Source organism: Carcharodon carcharias, chromosome 32, assembly GCF_017639515.1.
Source record: "Carcharodon carcharias isolate sCarCar2 chromosome 32, sCarCar2.pri, whole genome shotgun sequence".
NCBI lineage: Eukaryota > Metazoa > Chordata > Chondrichthyes > Lamniformes > Lamnidae > Carcharodon > Carcharodon carcharias.
Genome location: NC_054498.1, coordinates 583,965 through 601,557, shown reverse-complemented (window position 1 = coordinate 601,557; position 17,593 = coordinate 583,965). Strand labels below are relative to the sequence as shown.

Here is a 17,593-nt window from a genome sequence, read left to right as displayed (position 1 = left end):
TCTAGAAGGACAAGGGCAGCAGAGAGATGGGAACACCACCACCTGGAAGTTCCCCTTCAAGTAACTCACCATTCTGACTTAGAAATATATCACTGTTCCTTAACTGTTGCTGGGTCCAAATCCTGGAACTCCCTAACAGCACATGGACTGCAGCTAACCACCACCCTCTCAAGGGTTATTCACAGAAACACAATTTTAACAGCACAGAAGGGGGCCATTCAGCCCATTGTGTCTGCACCGGCTTTCCAAATGAGCATTGTGATCATTATAACCTAGTGCCATCGCCCTACCTTTTCCCATACTCTTGTTTCTGTTCAAATCATCTAATGCCTCGATTGAACCTCCCTCCACCATACTTCCAGGCAGTGCATTCCAGACCCAAACCACTCGTGTGAAAGTTTTTTTCTCTGTCACATTTGCTTTTGCAAATCACTTTAAATCTGTGCCTTCTCGTTCTTGATCCTTTTACGAGCAGGAGCAGCTATCTACTCTGTCCAGTCTCATGATTTTGAGCATCTCTATCAAATCTCCTCTTTGTCACCTTCTTTCCAATTTATTCTCAAAGCTGAAGTTTCTCATTTTTAGAACCATTCTTGTAAACCTCTTCTGTACTCTCCCATGTGTTCACATCCTTCCTATAATGTGGCACCCAGACTGTACACAATATTCCGGTCAGGTCTAACAAGTGTCATAAATTCAGCATAACCTTCCTGCTTTTGTACTCTATGCCCCTATTAATAAAGCCCAGGATACTATATATTTATTAAATGCTCTCTCCACCTATCCTGCCGCCTTCAATGATCTATGCACATATACACTCAAGTCTTTCTGCTCCTGCACCCCCTTTAAAATTTCACCCCTTATTTTATATTTGTACAAGTAGCAGCGCTTGGGTCGAGGAAATGCTGCCCATGGAATTCAGATGAGTACAGTACTTTTAGGAAGGAGGGAAAAATCAGTTTTAACAATAAATTAAATGTAAAAATAAAAGTAGCACCAAGAATGCTTAATCTGCATTTATTTGCAACACAGCAATATACAATGGTCCAAATGTGACTACCAACTCACCATTCAAGACAAAAGCTTTCCTTTCTGTACAGTCAGTCACAAGCCAATAATTCCAAGTCCACCCTAGGTTTTCTGGCTGATAATCAGCAGAAAGCACACTTTTACACCAAGTTAACCAAATGTCACCCTACTATAATTTGTACTGGTAGCTGATACTGTTTCCCTCCACAAGTGTTTCACCTTCACTTAGGACACTTGCCTTGCAGAACAAAAACAAAATAAAAAGGGTAGAATACTTCCCCAAAATCCTGGAAAATAAGATTATTGTAGTTCATTACTGCAAAGTTACAAATACCAACTTTAAACAAACACTTTTAGTAAAACTGATTCATTTTGATCCCATTACATTTGGTCTAACTTAAATTATTTCCAATAGCCAGGCACACAAACTTAGGAGTCATTCTAAAAAGGATAGCAAGCAGTACATTACAGGGAACAGAAACAAAACCGTACTTCAGATTACAAGTGGCTTACTCCTTTCTGTAAGGGTTTGAAATCCTTTTGTACCGTCTGGACCTCTGGGTAAACGTACTACTCCTTGAGGCAGTCCACCTGCATTATGCATTTTTCGGGAAAGCATAGGGCTGTCTACTGGACTGTTCTCATGTGATATCACCTGTGCTTGCTTTCGTCTCTGTACCCATGGGCTGCCAGATGGTGTGTTGCTACTGTCAGATGAATAGTCAGTCCACTTACTTCCTACTTCAGGACTTGTAGCAGCAGTGAGTTTTGCATCTCCAGTAAGGGGAGATTTCCGGGAAATTGTATTTTTTCGCTGTATTGATGGGCTTGAACGTGGACTGTTCCATGGACTGGATCGAGGTGAAGCATTAGGACTCAGGTGATTGTTTTGATAGGTGTTGGGACTCAGCTGATTATTGGGTTTAAGCTTGCGGCTTAGCATGGGAGATGCAGGGTTGCTTTCAGGTTCAGATGAGCTGTACGCAGAGGAATCCTCACCCACGTACTGCAGCTCTTCAACTCGCTTATTGGCAGATTTGCTTTTTGACCCATTCTTAACATCTTCAGCTTCTTTGGTCTTCTCTCTGACAACTTTCTTCTTTCGTGGTTTCATGCCTATCAGTACCACTTTCATGCCCTCATCTGTTTTTCCAAGTGACTCATGTGCTTTGATTGCAGATTCAACATCTTCAAACTCTACAATCACACACTCTTTTATTCCCAGCTGTGAATACCGATTGCTCAATCTCTTCACATCAGCAGGAAGCTCCTTTCCAGGCTTTAGAACACGAACAGAAGAGATTGTACCAAACAAGCCAAAAGCCTTTAGTATATACTCCATTACCTTCTCTTGCAAGCCACCATTTTCAGATTCCTGGTTTTGGTTTAAAACTTGAAATTCTGGGCACACATGCATATCATGTACCAACAGCATCCGACTGGGAAGATTTTCACTAGGGAACACTGGAACAGCAGTCTTCCTTCTCACCTTTCTTCCTTCTTCATTCAGCTCCAGTAGCTGTGAGTGCTTCAGAGCAAAGGCAGTGGTTTGCCAGTCACGAGTGAGGTGCTTCACCTGGAACAGGAAAGATTCAGCTTAAATAGTTCCTACTTTATCAACTAGGATGTGGTAAGTCTACAATTCACTAAATGCAGTACTGACTCCACTGTAGCAGCACAATCCCACCTTGCAAGGATAAAACTAACCAATTTCAAAAGGACACAGTTTTAAGAACTAATTTTAGTGACTTTATTTGTCTAAATAAATCTGTCCAGTTAAGCAATATTAAAGCAGTTTTATATTCCTAAGATCATGTGCTCAAGTACTTTGTATTTACCCTTAACAAGATAATGAACTGAGTGCCTTGGTAGAGCAGGAAGGAGTAGACACATTAGATAGGATAAAATTAGAGAAATGAGGTCCAAAATTGATGCCAATCTGTGACCATAATCTTCCAATCCTCTCCAGATGTGGGAGTGATGAATTATGATTTGCAAATGAACCTGGTAACTACAGGCCAGGAAGTCTAACATCAGCAGTGAAAAGAACTACTAGAGCTTATTGTCATGGACAAAATTCTCACCTGGAGAAAGCACTGGTTAATAAGAGCTCTTTTGAAGAGTCATATTCGACACAAAACTAACTTTCTCTCTCTCCACAGACGCTGCCAGACCTGTTGAGTATTTCCAACACTTTATTAATGAGGTCAGTCAGCATTAATTTACTAATAAATTGTGTCTGACTTGCCTGATGTAACCGAGGCACTTGTGGAACATGATACAGATAGTGTACTTCCAAAGGGTGTTGAAAAGTACCACCTAATAGACTTATTCAAAAAACAGAAGCATATGGAATTAAAGAGATGGTGGAAGCAGAGAGTAGTGATGAACAGATGTTTTTCTGCGTGGAGAGAAGCATGCTATGGCATCCCTCAGATTAGTACTATCATTGAAAGAGACATGTCAAAGTTTTTCGTTTTGCACTCATCAGGGAAATACAAGAATGCCGATGTATCTGTCCTGATGAACGCAAGACAAAAAGCTTCAATAGCATGTCTCTTCTCAGCAATACTCAAGTTCTGTACTACAAGCAGCTATGTGTTGCTTTTCTCATTCTATATTAAATGACTAATACTTGAATACTATAAATTACAATTGAAGTTTGCAGATAATAACATTTGACTCAATAAATAGAAGAACCGTAGCAGGCTTCAAAAGGATAGTTGTGAAATGGGCAGGCATTTCACGTGGTTAAGTGAGAAGTGATTCGCTTGGAGAAAAACATGGAAAGGCAGTATAATATATATGGTACTATTGAGGCGGGGTGTGTATATTCACAAATCATTGAAGGGACAGAGAAAGTTGATAGAAACAGGAATAGGCCATTTCGGCCCTAGATTCTAACCTGCTATTCAATGAGATCATAATCGATCTGAGACCTAACTATATACCCACCACTTCCCCACATCCCTCAACACCTTCTGTTAACAAAATTCTCAGTCTCAGATTTAAAATTAACTGACCTAGCATTAAATTGCTCCTTGGAGAAGAGTGTTCCAAACATGTGCCATCCTTTGTAGAAATGTTGTCTAATTTCATTCCTAAGGACCTGGCTCTAATTTTTAGACGATGCCCCTTAGTCCTAGACTTCGCAGCCAGTGGATATGGTTTCCCTCTATCCCATCTGTTCTCCTTAATATTTCTCAAACTTTGATCAATCATCTCTTGATGTTCCAAACTTCAGGGAATACAACCCTAAGTTGTGTACTTTCTCCTCAATTTAACCCTTGGAGTCCAGGTACCTTTCTGGTAAATCCATACCGCGTGCCCTCCTAGGCCAACATATCTTTCCTAAGGTGTGGTCTCCAATACTGCTACAGTACTGGAGGTTTGGTCTAATCAGGGCCTTGTATAACTGAAGTGTAACTTCTACTCTCTTTTTATTCTATTCTTGTACATATGAAGGCCAGTATTTCATTATCTTTTCTGATTATTTTCTGTTCCTCTTCAGGACATTTTAGTGAAATGTACCTGGGTCCCCCAAGTTTTACTGCAGCTGTACAGGACATTGGTGAGACCACATCTGGAATACTGTGTACAGTTTTGGTCTCCTTATTTGAAAGTTAGAAGTAATTCAGAGAAGATTCACTCAACTCATTCCTGGAATGAGGGGTTTATTCTATGAAGAGAGGTTGAACAGGTTGGACCTATACCCATTGGAGTTTAGAAGAATGAAAGGTGATCTTATTGAAACATACATGATCCTGAGGGGACTTGATAGAGTTGATACTGGGAGGATGTTTCCATTTGTGGGAGAGACTAGGGGCAGAATTTTTAGGTCGGCAGGCAGGCAGGTGCGTGCCCGACCCAGATGCAAAATGACATCGGGTGAGTGTGCCAGTGTTATCCCACCCTCTCACAATATTTTGATTGGCAGGCGCGTACAAAGGTCAAGCGCACCCGACAAGAGACCAATTAAGATAATTAAAATTGCAATTGTCTTTCATTTTACATTGCTTGTCCAACCGTACAGTTGACAGACAGGTGAATTGGCCAGGCTGCCTTTGCATTTTTCTTCAAACCTCATCCATGGGCTGGATGAGGTTTCTGTGATGAAATAAAATATAAATAAATTTCTGTGTACAGCATTTTCAGTAGCTAAATTTTCAGGTGATTTATAACGATGCATGGACATTTTCTTTCAGCTTCTGAAACTGTTATTTTTGATTTTTCAGGTGTTCAGCTCCCCGAGGCAACTCTCTGCCTTCCAGGAACTTTCATTAAGCGCTTGCCCGTGCTGACGTCAGCACCCATCCTCCTCCCTACCCCCACCCCGGCAGCGCTGAGGAATTCAGTGCGCATGTCATGCTAGCTGCCTGTTAATTGGCCAGCTAGTGTGAAATTGCGGTCAGGGACCGATCAAGGTCGGCGCTCTGTTCCCTGGCCGATCCTGGAACTGCCGATCGCGCCCATCTGCTGACCTAGAACTAGGGGATACAGTTTAATAATAAGAGGTCTCCCTTTTAAGACTGAGGTGAGGAGAAATTTTCTCTTGAGGGTTCTTAGTCTGTGGAATTCTCTTCTCCAGGAGAGCAGTGGAGGCTGTTATTGAATTTTTTCAAGGCAAAGTTAGACATACTGGGGAGTCAAGGGTTATGGGGGTAGACAGTGGAGTTGAGACTAGCCATGAATGGTAGAGCAGGCTTGAAGGGCCTAGTGGCTCACTCCTGCTCCAAGTCCTATGCTCTTCTGTTCCCAAAACTCTTTGGAACTCCATTTCTGGTTTTTCACCAGAACCAGTATCCTGTTCTACCCTTTTTTAGGTTGAAAGTGGACAACCTCACATTTGCCTACATTGTGAATTGGCAAACTGACAAATGGATTGCAATGTATTAATATATTTGTAATTTTATGCTTCCCATGCTGACTGTCATTGGCAAATCTGGACAATTCATCATTTAACTTTTTAATAAATACTGTGAAAAACACCATAGGGACTTACTATAGAAGGATCTTTCATTTATACTGAACCTTTAAAAACTTCAAGATGTCCAACATCACTTTACAACCATTATTTTTGTTTTTAAGGACAGTCACTAATCTCTGGAGTGGGACTTGAACCTACTGACTCAAGCAAGAGAGTAGTACCCATTTGGATTACTTGGCTTCCTACATAGGGGCATCGCATATAAAAATAAGGAAGACATGCTAAACATCTACAAATCATTAGTCAAGCCCCAGCTGGAATATTGTGTACAATTCTGGGCGTTGTAGTTTAGGATGGGTGTCAAGACCGAGGAGAGATTGGAGAAGCTGATATGCAAAGCAAATGCAAAGGTTAAGAGGTATTCAAATTTGAAGGATTTTGATAGAGCTAGGGAGAAACTATTTTCTCTGGCAAGTGGGTTGGTAACTTGAGTTCATAGGCAAAATAACAGCAGGTGGGGAATAAGAAATTATTCCAGAGGGTTTAGATAATCTGGTACACACTACCTGAAGCAGTGGTAGAATCACATTCCATCAGAACATTCAAAAGGCAATTGAACCTGTACTTGGAGGGCTAATTTGTAGGGTTATGCAATTTCTATCAGGATGGAAGGATCCATTAAAAGCATAACATTCTGAACTTCCCAAAGAGCTGAAGGTATATCCAAAATCATTTTTCTCCAATATCAGGCCTAAAAGCTGCAGCTGCTCACTGCATACAATACACAGCACTAATCCATTTTGAATTAGCTAATTTAGTACCAGTGAATTTATGCAATAAAAAGGAATATGATTAATTGAATCATTCACATTAAAATCTGATCCATAGAAATGTTTCCACTTTGATCTGGTCCGGTTTAACGAGACAAGGATGAATAAATTAGTTCAATTTAACTCGACTGACACAGCAAATGCCTGTTGTCCTCCCCCATCCTACATTTCATTTTGAACCTTTTAGTTCCTCATTGGGAGGGGCACGACAGTTACTCAGCCAGCAGCACCCAAGGGACCCAGTAATGACGGAATCAGGAACTAGAACCCTGGGAAATTTTCAGTCTTTTGTGTGAGATGTTAAGTCAAGATCCTGTCTGACTCCTCAGTTGGATGTAAAAAAGAAATGTTGTTGCATTATTTGATGAGCATATTGTTGCAAATGTCTAGTTCATAGTTCATGTGTTTTAGAAATTAAAGTTTTGACCGTGTAGAATGGGGGCATCTAGTGAGGAAAGTGATGAGCAGCCATGGGGTGAAAGCAATTCAAATACACTTGGAATTTATTATGCTTAAAAGGTTGGTGTCATGTTGGCTCATGAGGTGAACACAAGAATTAGGAGTAGTTGTCCATTTGGCCTCTAGAACCTGCTCCGCTATTCAATGAGATCACGGCTGATCAGATTGTGGCCTCAACTCCATTTTCCTGTCCATCCCCCATAATCCTCGACTCCCTTATAAATCAAAAATCTAACTCTGTTAGAAAGGAAAGATCATAAGAATGGCAAGGGGAGGCTTACTTAACTAAGAATTGGACACATGATATTTGCAGTCATTCCGGGAAAGGATAGATTTTAATTTGGTTTCCCAGAATTAAAGAAAGCTTTGGAATTAAAAGGTAGTTAATTTGCAATTTTACCTGGGAACAGGTTGTGTGTGTCACATTGCCATGGAGATGGGTGGAGCTTAGTGAGATCCTTCATTTTGAGTTGATCTCTATGAATTCAGCTAGGCCATAGCCAGCAGGGCAGACTGATTAATGTTTGGAAAAGGAGCGAAGAGACCGTGTCAGCTTTGGGTCTTGTGTAGCTTGTAGCTCCTTGGAAGTCGAGCGATAAAGCCAGACTTACACCTGAAGTAGAGTAAATGCTGGATCTACCGTCCATGTTGCAGTCTGCGAGTGGGAGCTGGTATTCAGTATAAGACAAAATTGGTAAGGGGATAAAATGACTGGAAGATTTGTCTAGCTAGAAGCTAAAGGAAGAAATCTACAGTAATCCTCTCAATAAAAGGCAGTTAACTTTGCGGCAGCTGGAGTTCTGGAAGCACCATATATGCTCATGTAAAATTAGAATTTTTGAGGCCGATTATTTTAGGCAAAAAGTTAGATTGAATTTTACACGGGTAATGTTTTCAAAGGGTTTAACTTTCAACTAAAAGTTAATGGTGGTGGGGGGAGTGGGTGTGGTGGGGAAAAGAGGAGCCATCGCGGAGAAGTACAGAAACACCTGATCAGTGCACTCATCAACTGGAGTACATGTCTATGAACAGTCCTAAACGTGGAACTTATCTTTGCTTCCAAACACAGTGCCAGGGCTTAATCAGTCCTTCGCACACTGGATAGCTAACCTGTCACTGAAGATTTTTTTTTCCAGTCCCATGAACATTGAACTGGACATGGAGCTCCCAGTCTTTCAGGTAATATGGCACTGAGTTCTAGATTGATCTACTTTTACTGCGCTCATTGGGTGTTAGGTGAATGTATTGACCTGTCAACATGGGGCTTCTGTCAAAATCGAACTCAAGCCCAATCCTTGTATTGGTTTCATCAGGCTGTGCGCCTGCTTCAAGGAGCCTCTCCCAACTAATACATCCCTGGAGAGGAAGCAACGATATTGGCTGGCCTGCAGTTTCAGTGCTGCTTGGGGGTCAGGGGAAGCGAAGGACAGGGAAGGGCAATGCCTTGGAAAATGCCTCACTGATGGCTCCTAGCCCTTCACCTAAGCCTTGGTGCAGGGGGTTTTCTCTGAGTCAGCATTTGTAAGTACTGTTTTAATGAATAATGAATTGAGGTATATGAAAAATTAAGGATTTTTTTGGCTAAAAGTCAGGGGTTGACTTTTACACGAGTTTATACGGTAATCACATTGGTTGCAATTTGAAACCATTGATGCAAACCAAGTGAGTTTTCAGATGTTAAACTGTTGTGCAGGAGAGGCAGGGAGGTCCATGCTTGAGTTGTGGGATCTAGAGTCATGAAATCAGAAAAGAAACTGGAGGACCGTTTAGCCATGGAATGACCCCCATGTATCTTGTACCTTGGAAGGGAACAATGATGAAAAATCAAGAGTGAATTCTGGAAAGCAGAAAGAAAGCATCTTTTAAGTTGGTCCCAGGAAAATGAATAAACCTTAAAGATTACAGAAGATAAGGAAACCCTTAGTTCTACTTTCTATTTCTCCCCCTAAGTTTATAGCTAAAGTCCCTATAAGTTTATAGCTAAAGTCCCTGTAAGTTTATAGCTAAAGTCCCTGTAAGTTTATAGCTAAAGTCCCTGTAAGTTTATAGCTAAAGTCCCTGTAAGTTTATAGCTAAAGTCCCTGTAAGTTTATAGCTAAAGTCCCTGTAAGTTTATAGCTAAAGTCCCTGTAAGTTTATAGCTAAAGTCCCTGTAAGTTTATAGCTAAAGTCCCTGTAAGTTTATAGCTAAAGTCCCTGTAAGTTTATAGCTAAAGTCCCTGTAAGTTTATAGCTAAAGTCCCTGTAAGTTTATAGCTAAAGTCCCTGTAAGTTTATAGCTAAAGTCCCTGTAAGTTTATAGCTAAAGTCCCTGTAAGTTTATAGCTAAAGTCCCTGTAAGTTTATAGCTAAAGTCCCTGTAAGTTCATAGCTAAAGTCCCTGTAAGTTCATAGCTAAAGTCCCTATAAGTTCATAGCTAAAGTCCCTATAAGCTATAGTATTAACCTAATAGTGCTTTCTTTGTTTAATTGTTTTTGATATACAATAAAGATGGTTTTTGTAGAAAAATGTGAAATTTTATGGCATAGTTCTGTTAGATAATCATGTTCGGATTTCTTCTTTAAACAGTCGCTAACAGGATTGTAACAATAGGAATTATTTTGGTGTCCTGGCCAACAGATTATTTGGACATTATCTCATTGCTTTTTGGGAGATTTTGCTCTGCACAAATTGGCTGTCACACTTCCCACATTGCAACAGTGACTACACATGAAAATATTTAATTGGCAAGAAAGCCTTTTGGACATAGAGTTGTGAAAGGCACTTTATAAATACAAATTCTCTGCCGCCCCTTCATCTAGGACAGAGCTAATTATAGTATTCCACAGCCCAGTCAAGAATTAGAAAATTCAGAAAGGATTTTAATTGAATTCAAAAGCTCCATCTGTATGCATATAATGCAACAATACTTATACTTGAAAGCTTAATTCAAGTACTTACATTGGTGCTGCAGGGATTCCACTTCAGGCTCTGAACACTGCAATTCAGTGTTTAACATCAAAAGCAAACTACTTCTTTGATCACATGAAACACATTAGCCCAGTTGTAAACAGGGTACTGGAATGGTTTCTCCTATTGCTATCCTAGAGCTATCCTCTAATATTTAAAAAATACCTTTTTGAAGGAGGTCAGTAGTTTAACACTGACATATCCCATTTTATTTCTTCTCACATGCTTCAGAAGAAATGCATCTTTCTCCAGGTTTTCATCCGAAAGGTAATATTCAATCTGAGCAATTAGTTTTTGCATCAGCTCAGGGTCAGGAGACCTCCAATCACTGTCCAGCTCATCCAGGTCATTCTCTGCTCCACTGAAAGAGGCACTTGAAGAGGCACACAAAAATGTAAGAACATAAATAGGAGTAAACCATTCAGCACTTTGAGCCTGCTCCATATGATCATGGCAGATCATCTACCTCAACTCCACTTGCCTGCCTGCTCCCCAAATCCCTGGATTCCCTGTGGGATCAAAAATCCACTGAGCTCAAGTCGTGAATCTACTAAATGATGGATCATCATTCATTCAAAGGGTAAACAAATGGCTTCACTTGATAAGCAACTTTGTACTTAACTTATAGTTTAGAGATATTTCATGCTATAAAGAGCAACAACTCCTGTAATTCAATAAAAGGAAAGACTTTGAGCTTTTGACGTCCAGGGAGAAAATTCACTCACTTTAAATACTGATGCAAGTAATTTTATATTTCCTTACATTTATTGACAATATCACTTACCAGTTTAAGGTGGCAACATTTCACTTGACCACCTGATTTTGTCCCCCACCATTGTAAAATGTGTGTTGATTTTGACATCCATTGCAAGTTTCCTTTCATACTTTTTGAAGCACTTACTATCCGTTTTGTCACCCTCTGATGTTTTTCGCATCTCTGCTGTTTGCCAGGATCTGCTTTTCTTTTTGCATCTTTGTGTACTTTTTCCTTTTGATACTATGTTTGCCAGGATCTGCTTTTCTTTTTGCATCTTTGTGTACTTTTTCCTTTTGATACTATGTTGTCCCTTATCTTTTTTGGCAAATGCCGCTCCAAATATACGTATCAAATTATTTTGTTTGCAACATAAAGAACGTACAAGTTAGGTGCAGGAGAAGCCCCCCCCCCCCACCCCGGCCCTTCAAGCCTGCTTTGCCATTCAGTAAGATTATGGCTGATCTGACTGTAACCTCCCGCCTATGCCCGATCATCCTTCACCCACTTTATCATCAGCTGCTTCATCAATGAGAACTTCCCTCTATCACAAGGTCAGAAGCGGGGATTTTCACAGATGATTTTGCAATGTTCAGCACCGTTTGCAACTCCTCAGATACTAAAGCAATTCTGTGTCCATATGCAGCAAGACCTGGACAATATCCAGGCTTGGATTAACAAATGGCAAGTAACATTCGCGCCACACAAGTACCAGGCAACGACCGTCTCCAACAAGAGAGAATCTAACCATCGTCCCCTGACATTCAATGGCATTGCCACTACTGAGTCCCCATTAACATCCTGGAGGGGTTACCATTGACCAGAACCTGAACTGTACTAGCCATATAAATACTGTGGCTACAAGAGCAGAGGGGCTGAGAATTCTGCAGCAAGTAACTCACCTCCTGACTCCCCAAAGCCTGCCCATCGTCTACAAGGCACAAGTCAGGAGTGGAATGGAATACTCTCCACTTGCCTGGATGAGTGCAGCTCCAACAACACCCAAGAAACTTAACACCGTCCAGGACCAAGCAGCCCAGTTGATTGGCACCACATCCACAAACATTCACTCCACCACTGATGTACAATAGCAACAGTGTGTACCATCTACAAAATTAACTGCAGGAATTCACCAAGGCTCCCTTGACAACACTTTATAAATCCACGACCTCTACCAGCTAGAAAGATAAGTGCAGTAGATGCATGGGAACACCACCACCTGGAAGTTCACCTCCAAATCATGCACCATTCTGACTTGGAAATATACCACCGTTCCTTCACTGTCACTAGGTCAAAATCCTGGAATTCCCTTGCTAACAGCATTGTGGGTATACCTACACCACATGGACTGCAGTGGTTCAAGGCAGCAGCTCACTACCACCTTCGCATGGGCAATAAATGCTGGCCTAGCCAGTGATGCCCATCCCTTGAATAACTAAAAAAAAAATTGTTGCAGAAAACTATCCTGGACACAAAAATTCACTACCTTTCTGACATGTGGTCTGCTTGTCCCAATCTATATGGAAGTTAAAATCCCCCATTAAAACTATTCTGCATTTGCTACATTTGTGTCTAATTTTAGCATCTATATAATGTACTCTGCCTATACACACCTTCCACTATAGTTTGAAATCATTTTCTATTTCTTCATTCTACCACTGCTTGCTAATATCTTGTTATATCTCCCTCTTTTGGGAGAATCTAGAACTTGGGATCACTGTTTAAAAATAAGGGGTCACCCATTTAAAACAGATGAGGTGAATTTTTTTCACACAGAGGGTTGAGTGTTTTTGGAACTCTCTTCCTGAAAAGGTGGTGGAAGCAGAGTCTTTGAATATTTTTAAGGCAGAAGTGGATAGATTCTTGGTAAGCAAGGGGGTGATAGGTTATTGGGGGTAGATGGGATGCAGGTTTGATCTATTATCAGATCAGCCATAATCTTATTAAATGGTAGAGCAGGCTCGAGGTGCTGAGTGACCTTCCCCTGCTCCTTGTTTATTATTCCCCTTTTATCATTGATTCTCTCCCCTATAACCTGGCATACTTAGTTTCCAGTTTGACCCATCTTGCAGACATGTCTCAAGCTACCAAGTCATATGCTCAGAATTGGGTTTGCTCCTGCAATTCATTCATAGGAACAGGAGTAGGCCATTCGATTAGACCATGGCTGATCATCTACCTCAGTGCAGGAAAGTGGCACTATCACCATATCCCTTGATGTCATTGGTCTCCAGAATGTTGCCAGAGCTTGGAAATTGCAGCTATGAGGAGAGATTGGGTAGGCCAGGGTTGTTTTCCTTACAACAGAGGTGGCTGAGGGGTGACCTAATTGAGATGCACAAAATTATGAGGGGCCTCGATAGGGTGAACAGGAAAGACTTGTTCCCCCTAGTTGAGGGGTCAATCATCAGGGGGGATAGATTTTAGTGATTGGTAGAAGGATTAGAGAGGACATGAGGTAAAACTTTTTCACCCAGAGGATGGCGGGCATCTAGAATTCACTGCTCAAGTTGGTGGTTGAAGTGGAAATGCTCAACTCATTTAAAAGGTACCTGGATCTGCATCTGATGTGCAGTAACCTGCAAGGTGATGGACCAGGTGCAGGAAAGTGGGCTTAAAATGAGCAACTAGTTTCTTTCTTCTCATTTTGGCCAGCACAAACACAGAAAGCCCCTTTCTGCACTGTAACTTTTCTATGGTTCTAAATGCAGACCCAATCTCTCCTTATACTATTAGTTCCTTATACTTTGTGTGTCAGTATAAAGAACACTTATTTGCACCATACACCACACAACCTGTTTTTCTGCTCAAAATATTTCTCTCCTGATTTAATTAATTTGTAAATTTTATCTTTCCCTAAAGCAAAATTTCTGACTGTTACTCTACTCTCTTTCCTCTGTTTTGGAACTATTGTCTACTCTATCTTTTCCGCCCGAGTGCTCTTTTCCTTCCTCTACACCCCTTCAGCCTGATCCCTGAAATTAACCAGTTAATATCCTCATGACCACCCTGTTTATCCTTTCCATAAGTCTGTTCCAAGGTTGATTCAGGTGGAGTCCATCCCAACAGATCCTTCCTGTCCCAGTACTGCTGCCAGTGGCCCATGAAATGTAACTGCTTTTTCTGCCACGCTAGTCTTTCAATCACATGTATACCTCCCTAATTTGCACATCTCCATGCCAATTTTCACATAGCTCAGGTAAAAATTCAGAAGTATACTCCTTAAGGTCCTCCTCAATTTAGCTTCTAGCTCCTGGTATTCTCCCAAGGGAGAACTCTTGCCTAAATATCCCTAGATTGTTGGTCACATGTGGATCAAAACAACTGAATCCTGCTACCCCTGCAATGTCCTTCCAAGCCTCTTTGAGGTGTCCCTCACCCTGGTACCAGGTAGGCAACATACTGTGTTGGATGCTGTCTGCCTGATTATTAAATTGCCTACAATTAGTATGTTATGCTTCCCCTCTTCCACACCTGCTCCAAGGTGACATGGTCTGAACTCTGGCTGTGCCTCCAACATTTTTGATCCTTGTTCTCAGAAAGAGCAAATATATTGTATCAGTTCCTTTTTATCTACCTCACCAGGGTTCCCTTAGTCTGTACACCAACCCCATTCTGAACCAGTCCCTCTCTTTTGAAGTGTGACTGAAGTCTGGAGCCAACTGTCCAAATACTTCTCCCCCTTCCTTGACTGTGCCCCCAGCTCAATGACCGAACAGATCTGGAATGAAGACATAAAGGTAGACATTCCCTACAGACTGTTGATGGCATGGGGTGTGATCAGGGAGGAAGAGATCATTTCCCAGATGATGACAGCAACTGTTGCCACAGAACCAGAATCAGCAGAGATGGTACACCAGACACATGAGGAAATTCTTTTTTTTTTAAAATGCAGTGATAGGTTAGGATCTGGAATGCACTGCCTGAGAGTGCAGGCTGAGGCAGATTCAACCTTGGCTTTCAAAAGGTAATAGACAAACCTGAAGAGAAAAATATTGCAGGATAAAGGCAAGGGAATGGGACGAGCTGACATACTCATTTGGATTGACCTCCTGCCCCCCACCCCCACCGCAGCCCAACAACCCCCCCCACCACATCTTCCACGGCCTCCACGACCCCTCCCAGGCCCCTTCCACCAAACGCCCCCACCCCTCCCAGGACCCTTCCATCCACTCACCCCCCACCCCTCCCAGGCCCCTTCCATCCTCCCCCCACCTAGGCCCCTTCCACACACCCCTCCTCCCCCCAACAACCCCCCCAATCCCCTTCCACCCCTCCCCCCCCCGGCCCCTCCCACCCCTCCCCCCAGGCCCCCCCCGCCCCTCTTCTCCCCTTCCCTTCCCTCCCCTCCCCGGTCCCCTCCCCCCCCCGCCCCTCTTCTCCCCCCCGGCCCCCCCCCCCCCCCCCCCCCCCCCCCTCTTCTCCCCCCCCCCCCCCCCCCCGGTCCCCTCCCCTCCCCTCCCCTCCCCTCCCCTCCCCCCCCCTCTTCTCCCCCCCCCCCCCGGTCCCCTCCCCTCCCCTCCCCTCCCCTCCCCTCCCCCCCCCTCTTCTCCCCCCCCCCCCCGGTCCCCTCCCCTCCCCTCCCCCCTCTTCTCCCCCCCCCCCCCCCGGTCCCCTCCCCTCCCCTCCCCTCTTCTCCCCCCCGGTCCCCTCCCCTCCCCTCCCCTCCCCTCCCCTCCCCTCCCCCCCTCTTCTCCCCACGCCCTCCCCCCCCCGGTCCCCCCCCCTCCCCCCCCTCCCCCCCTCTTTCCCCCCTCTTCCCCCCCCCCCCTCTTCCCCCCCCCGTCCCCTGCCCCCCCCCTCCCCCCCCCTCCCCCCCCGTCCCCTGCCCCCCCCTCCCCTCCCCCCAAGCCGCTTCCAACACCCCCCCAGGCCCCTCCTCCTCCTCCCCCAACACCCCCGCTCCCCCCAACCCCCTCCCCAGGCCCCTTCCATCACCCCCACCTCAGAGCCTTCCAGCAGTCCCCCCTCCCCCTCCCCTACCTGGGTTTCTCCGCCTCCCCCGGACTCGGCTGTCCGCTGTGGGGCGGACTCGGTGTCTCCTCCTCGGCCGGTGCCACTTGAATCCGCACCGCGGGCGGCGGGCGAGGCGCCTCCCCGGGCGGCGGGAGCTGCGGCCCCGGCGGCTCCGTCTCTTCCATCGGCGGCCGCCTGGGGAGCGCCGGGGTCCCGGTTAGGCCGAGCCAGAGGCGGCGGAGAGCGGCGAGTCCGCCTAATGGGAGCGCAGCCGCCGCCGCCGCCGCCGAGGGCGGGATGTGTCCAGCGGGAACCTCCCTCCGCCCGCCCCGAGGCGGGGCCTGGGCCGGGGCCGGGGCCGGGGCCTGGGGCTGGAGCCCAGCCGGGGCCGAGTCGCTCCATCGGTTACGGGGCCTGGGCCTGGGGCTGGGGCTGGGGCCGGGCGAGAAGATCCAACCGCCCGGCAGCAGCGACTCCCGCAGCGGAGGCGGCACCAGGAAGACGGCCCAGCGCAGGAAGGCGCTCTGCAGGCCGTACATGGGGAGGAGCGGCTACTGGGGGCCGCGGCCTGGGCCTAGCGCAGCTTATCAGGGAGCAGCGGCCTCGCCATCTCCCAATCAGAGAGAGCGAGAGACACCCGCTCTAATTGGATTTATTGCAAAGCAAAGCCGGAATTGGCGGCGGATTAAAGAGGGTCAGCGAGTAAAGCCCAGTGTCCGGAGAGGGAGAGATGGTCAGTGAGTAAAGCCCAGTGTCCGGGGAGAGAGATGGTCAGCGAGTAAAGCCCAGTGTCCGGAGAGGGAGAGAGATGGTCAGCGAGTAAAGCCCAGTGTCCGGAGAGAGAGAGATGGTCAGCGAGTAAAGCCCAGTGTCCGGAGAGAGAGAGATGGTCAGCGAGTAAAGCCCAGTGTCCGGAGAGAGAGAGATGGTCAGCGAGTAAAGCCCAGTGTCCGGAGAAGGAGAGAGATGGTCAGTGAGTAAAGCCCAGTGTCCGGAGAGAGAGATGGTCAGTGAGTAAAGCCCAGTGTCCGGAGAGAGAGATGGTCAGTGAGTAAAGCCCAGTGTCCGGGGAGAGAGCTGGTCAGCGAGTAAAGCCCAGTGTCCGGAGAGAGAGAGATGGTCAGCGAGTAAAGCCCAGTGTCCGGAGAGGGAGAGATGGTCAGCGAGTAAAGCCCAGTGTCCGGAGAGAGAGATGGTCAGTGAGTAAAGCCCAGTGTCCGAAGAGAGAGAGATGGTCAGTGAGTAAAGCCCAGTGTCCGGAGAGGGAGAGAGATGGTCAGTGAGTAAAGCCCAGTGTCCGGAGAGAGAGATGGTCAGTGAGTAAAGCCCAGTGTCTGGGGAGAGAGGTGGTCAGTGAGTAAAGCCCAATGTCCGGGAAGAGAGATGGTCAGCGAGTAAAGCCCAGTGTCCGGGGAGAGAGATGGTCAGTGAGTAAAGCCCAGTGTCCGGAGAGAGAGATGGTCAGTGAGTAAAGCCCAGTGTCCGGGGAGAGAGATGGTCAGCGAGTAAAGCCCAGTGTCCGGAGAGAGAGAGATGGTCAGCGAGTAAAGCCCAGTGTCCGGAGAGAGAGAGATGGTCAGCGAGTAAAGCCCAGTGTCCGGAGAGAGAGAGATGGTCAGCGAGTAAAGCCCAGTGTCCGGAGAGGGAGAGAGATGGTCAGTGAGTAAAGCCCAGTGTCCGGAGAGAGA

General features: G+C 45.2%; 1 protein-coding gene and 1 long non-coding RNA gene across 2 annotated transcripts; one reads left to right on the top strand and one right to left on the bottom strand.

The window, feature by feature from the left end:
• Window positions 1-1,001: 1,001 nt before the first annotated feature.
• Window positions 1,002-16,468, bottom strand: larp6a (La ribonucleoprotein 6, translational regulator a). Its single transcript, XM_041178565.1, has 3 exons — window positions 15,933-16,468; window positions 10,361-10,568; window positions 1,002-2,605 (listed from the first exon to the last, which is right to left on the bottom strand). The coding sequence occupies exons 1-3, from the start codon at window positions 16,442-16,444 to the stop codon at window positions 1,523-1,525; spliced, it is 1,803 nt and encodes a 600-aa protein (XP_041034499.1). The 5' UTR covers window positions 16,445-16,468; the 3' UTR covers window positions 1,002-1,522.
• LOC121272113 lies at window positions 2,679-6,018 on the top strand. Its single transcript, XR_005941850.1, has 2 exons — window positions 2,679-3,235; window positions 5,265-6,018. It is a non-coding gene; the product is annotated as an uncharacterized LOC121272113 (long non-coding RNA).
• Window positions 16,469-17,593: the final 1,125 nt, after the last annotated feature.

Excerpts from the sequence above, each read along its gene's own strand:
- larp6a (XM_041178565.1), bottom strand. The coding sequence starts at position 16,444 with ATGTACGGCCTGCAGAGCGCCTTCCTGCGCTGGGCCGTCTTCCTGGTG. Across the intron at positions 10,569-15,932 it reads GGGGAGGCGGAGAAACCCAG|TGCCTCTTTCAGTGGAGCAG; the intron begins GTAGGGGAGGGG and ends TGCCTCTTCAAG. Across the intron at positions 2,606-10,360 it reads TACTGACCTCCTTCAAAAAG|GTGAAGCACCTCACTCGTGA; the intron begins GTATTTTTTAAA and ends TTCCTGTTCCAG.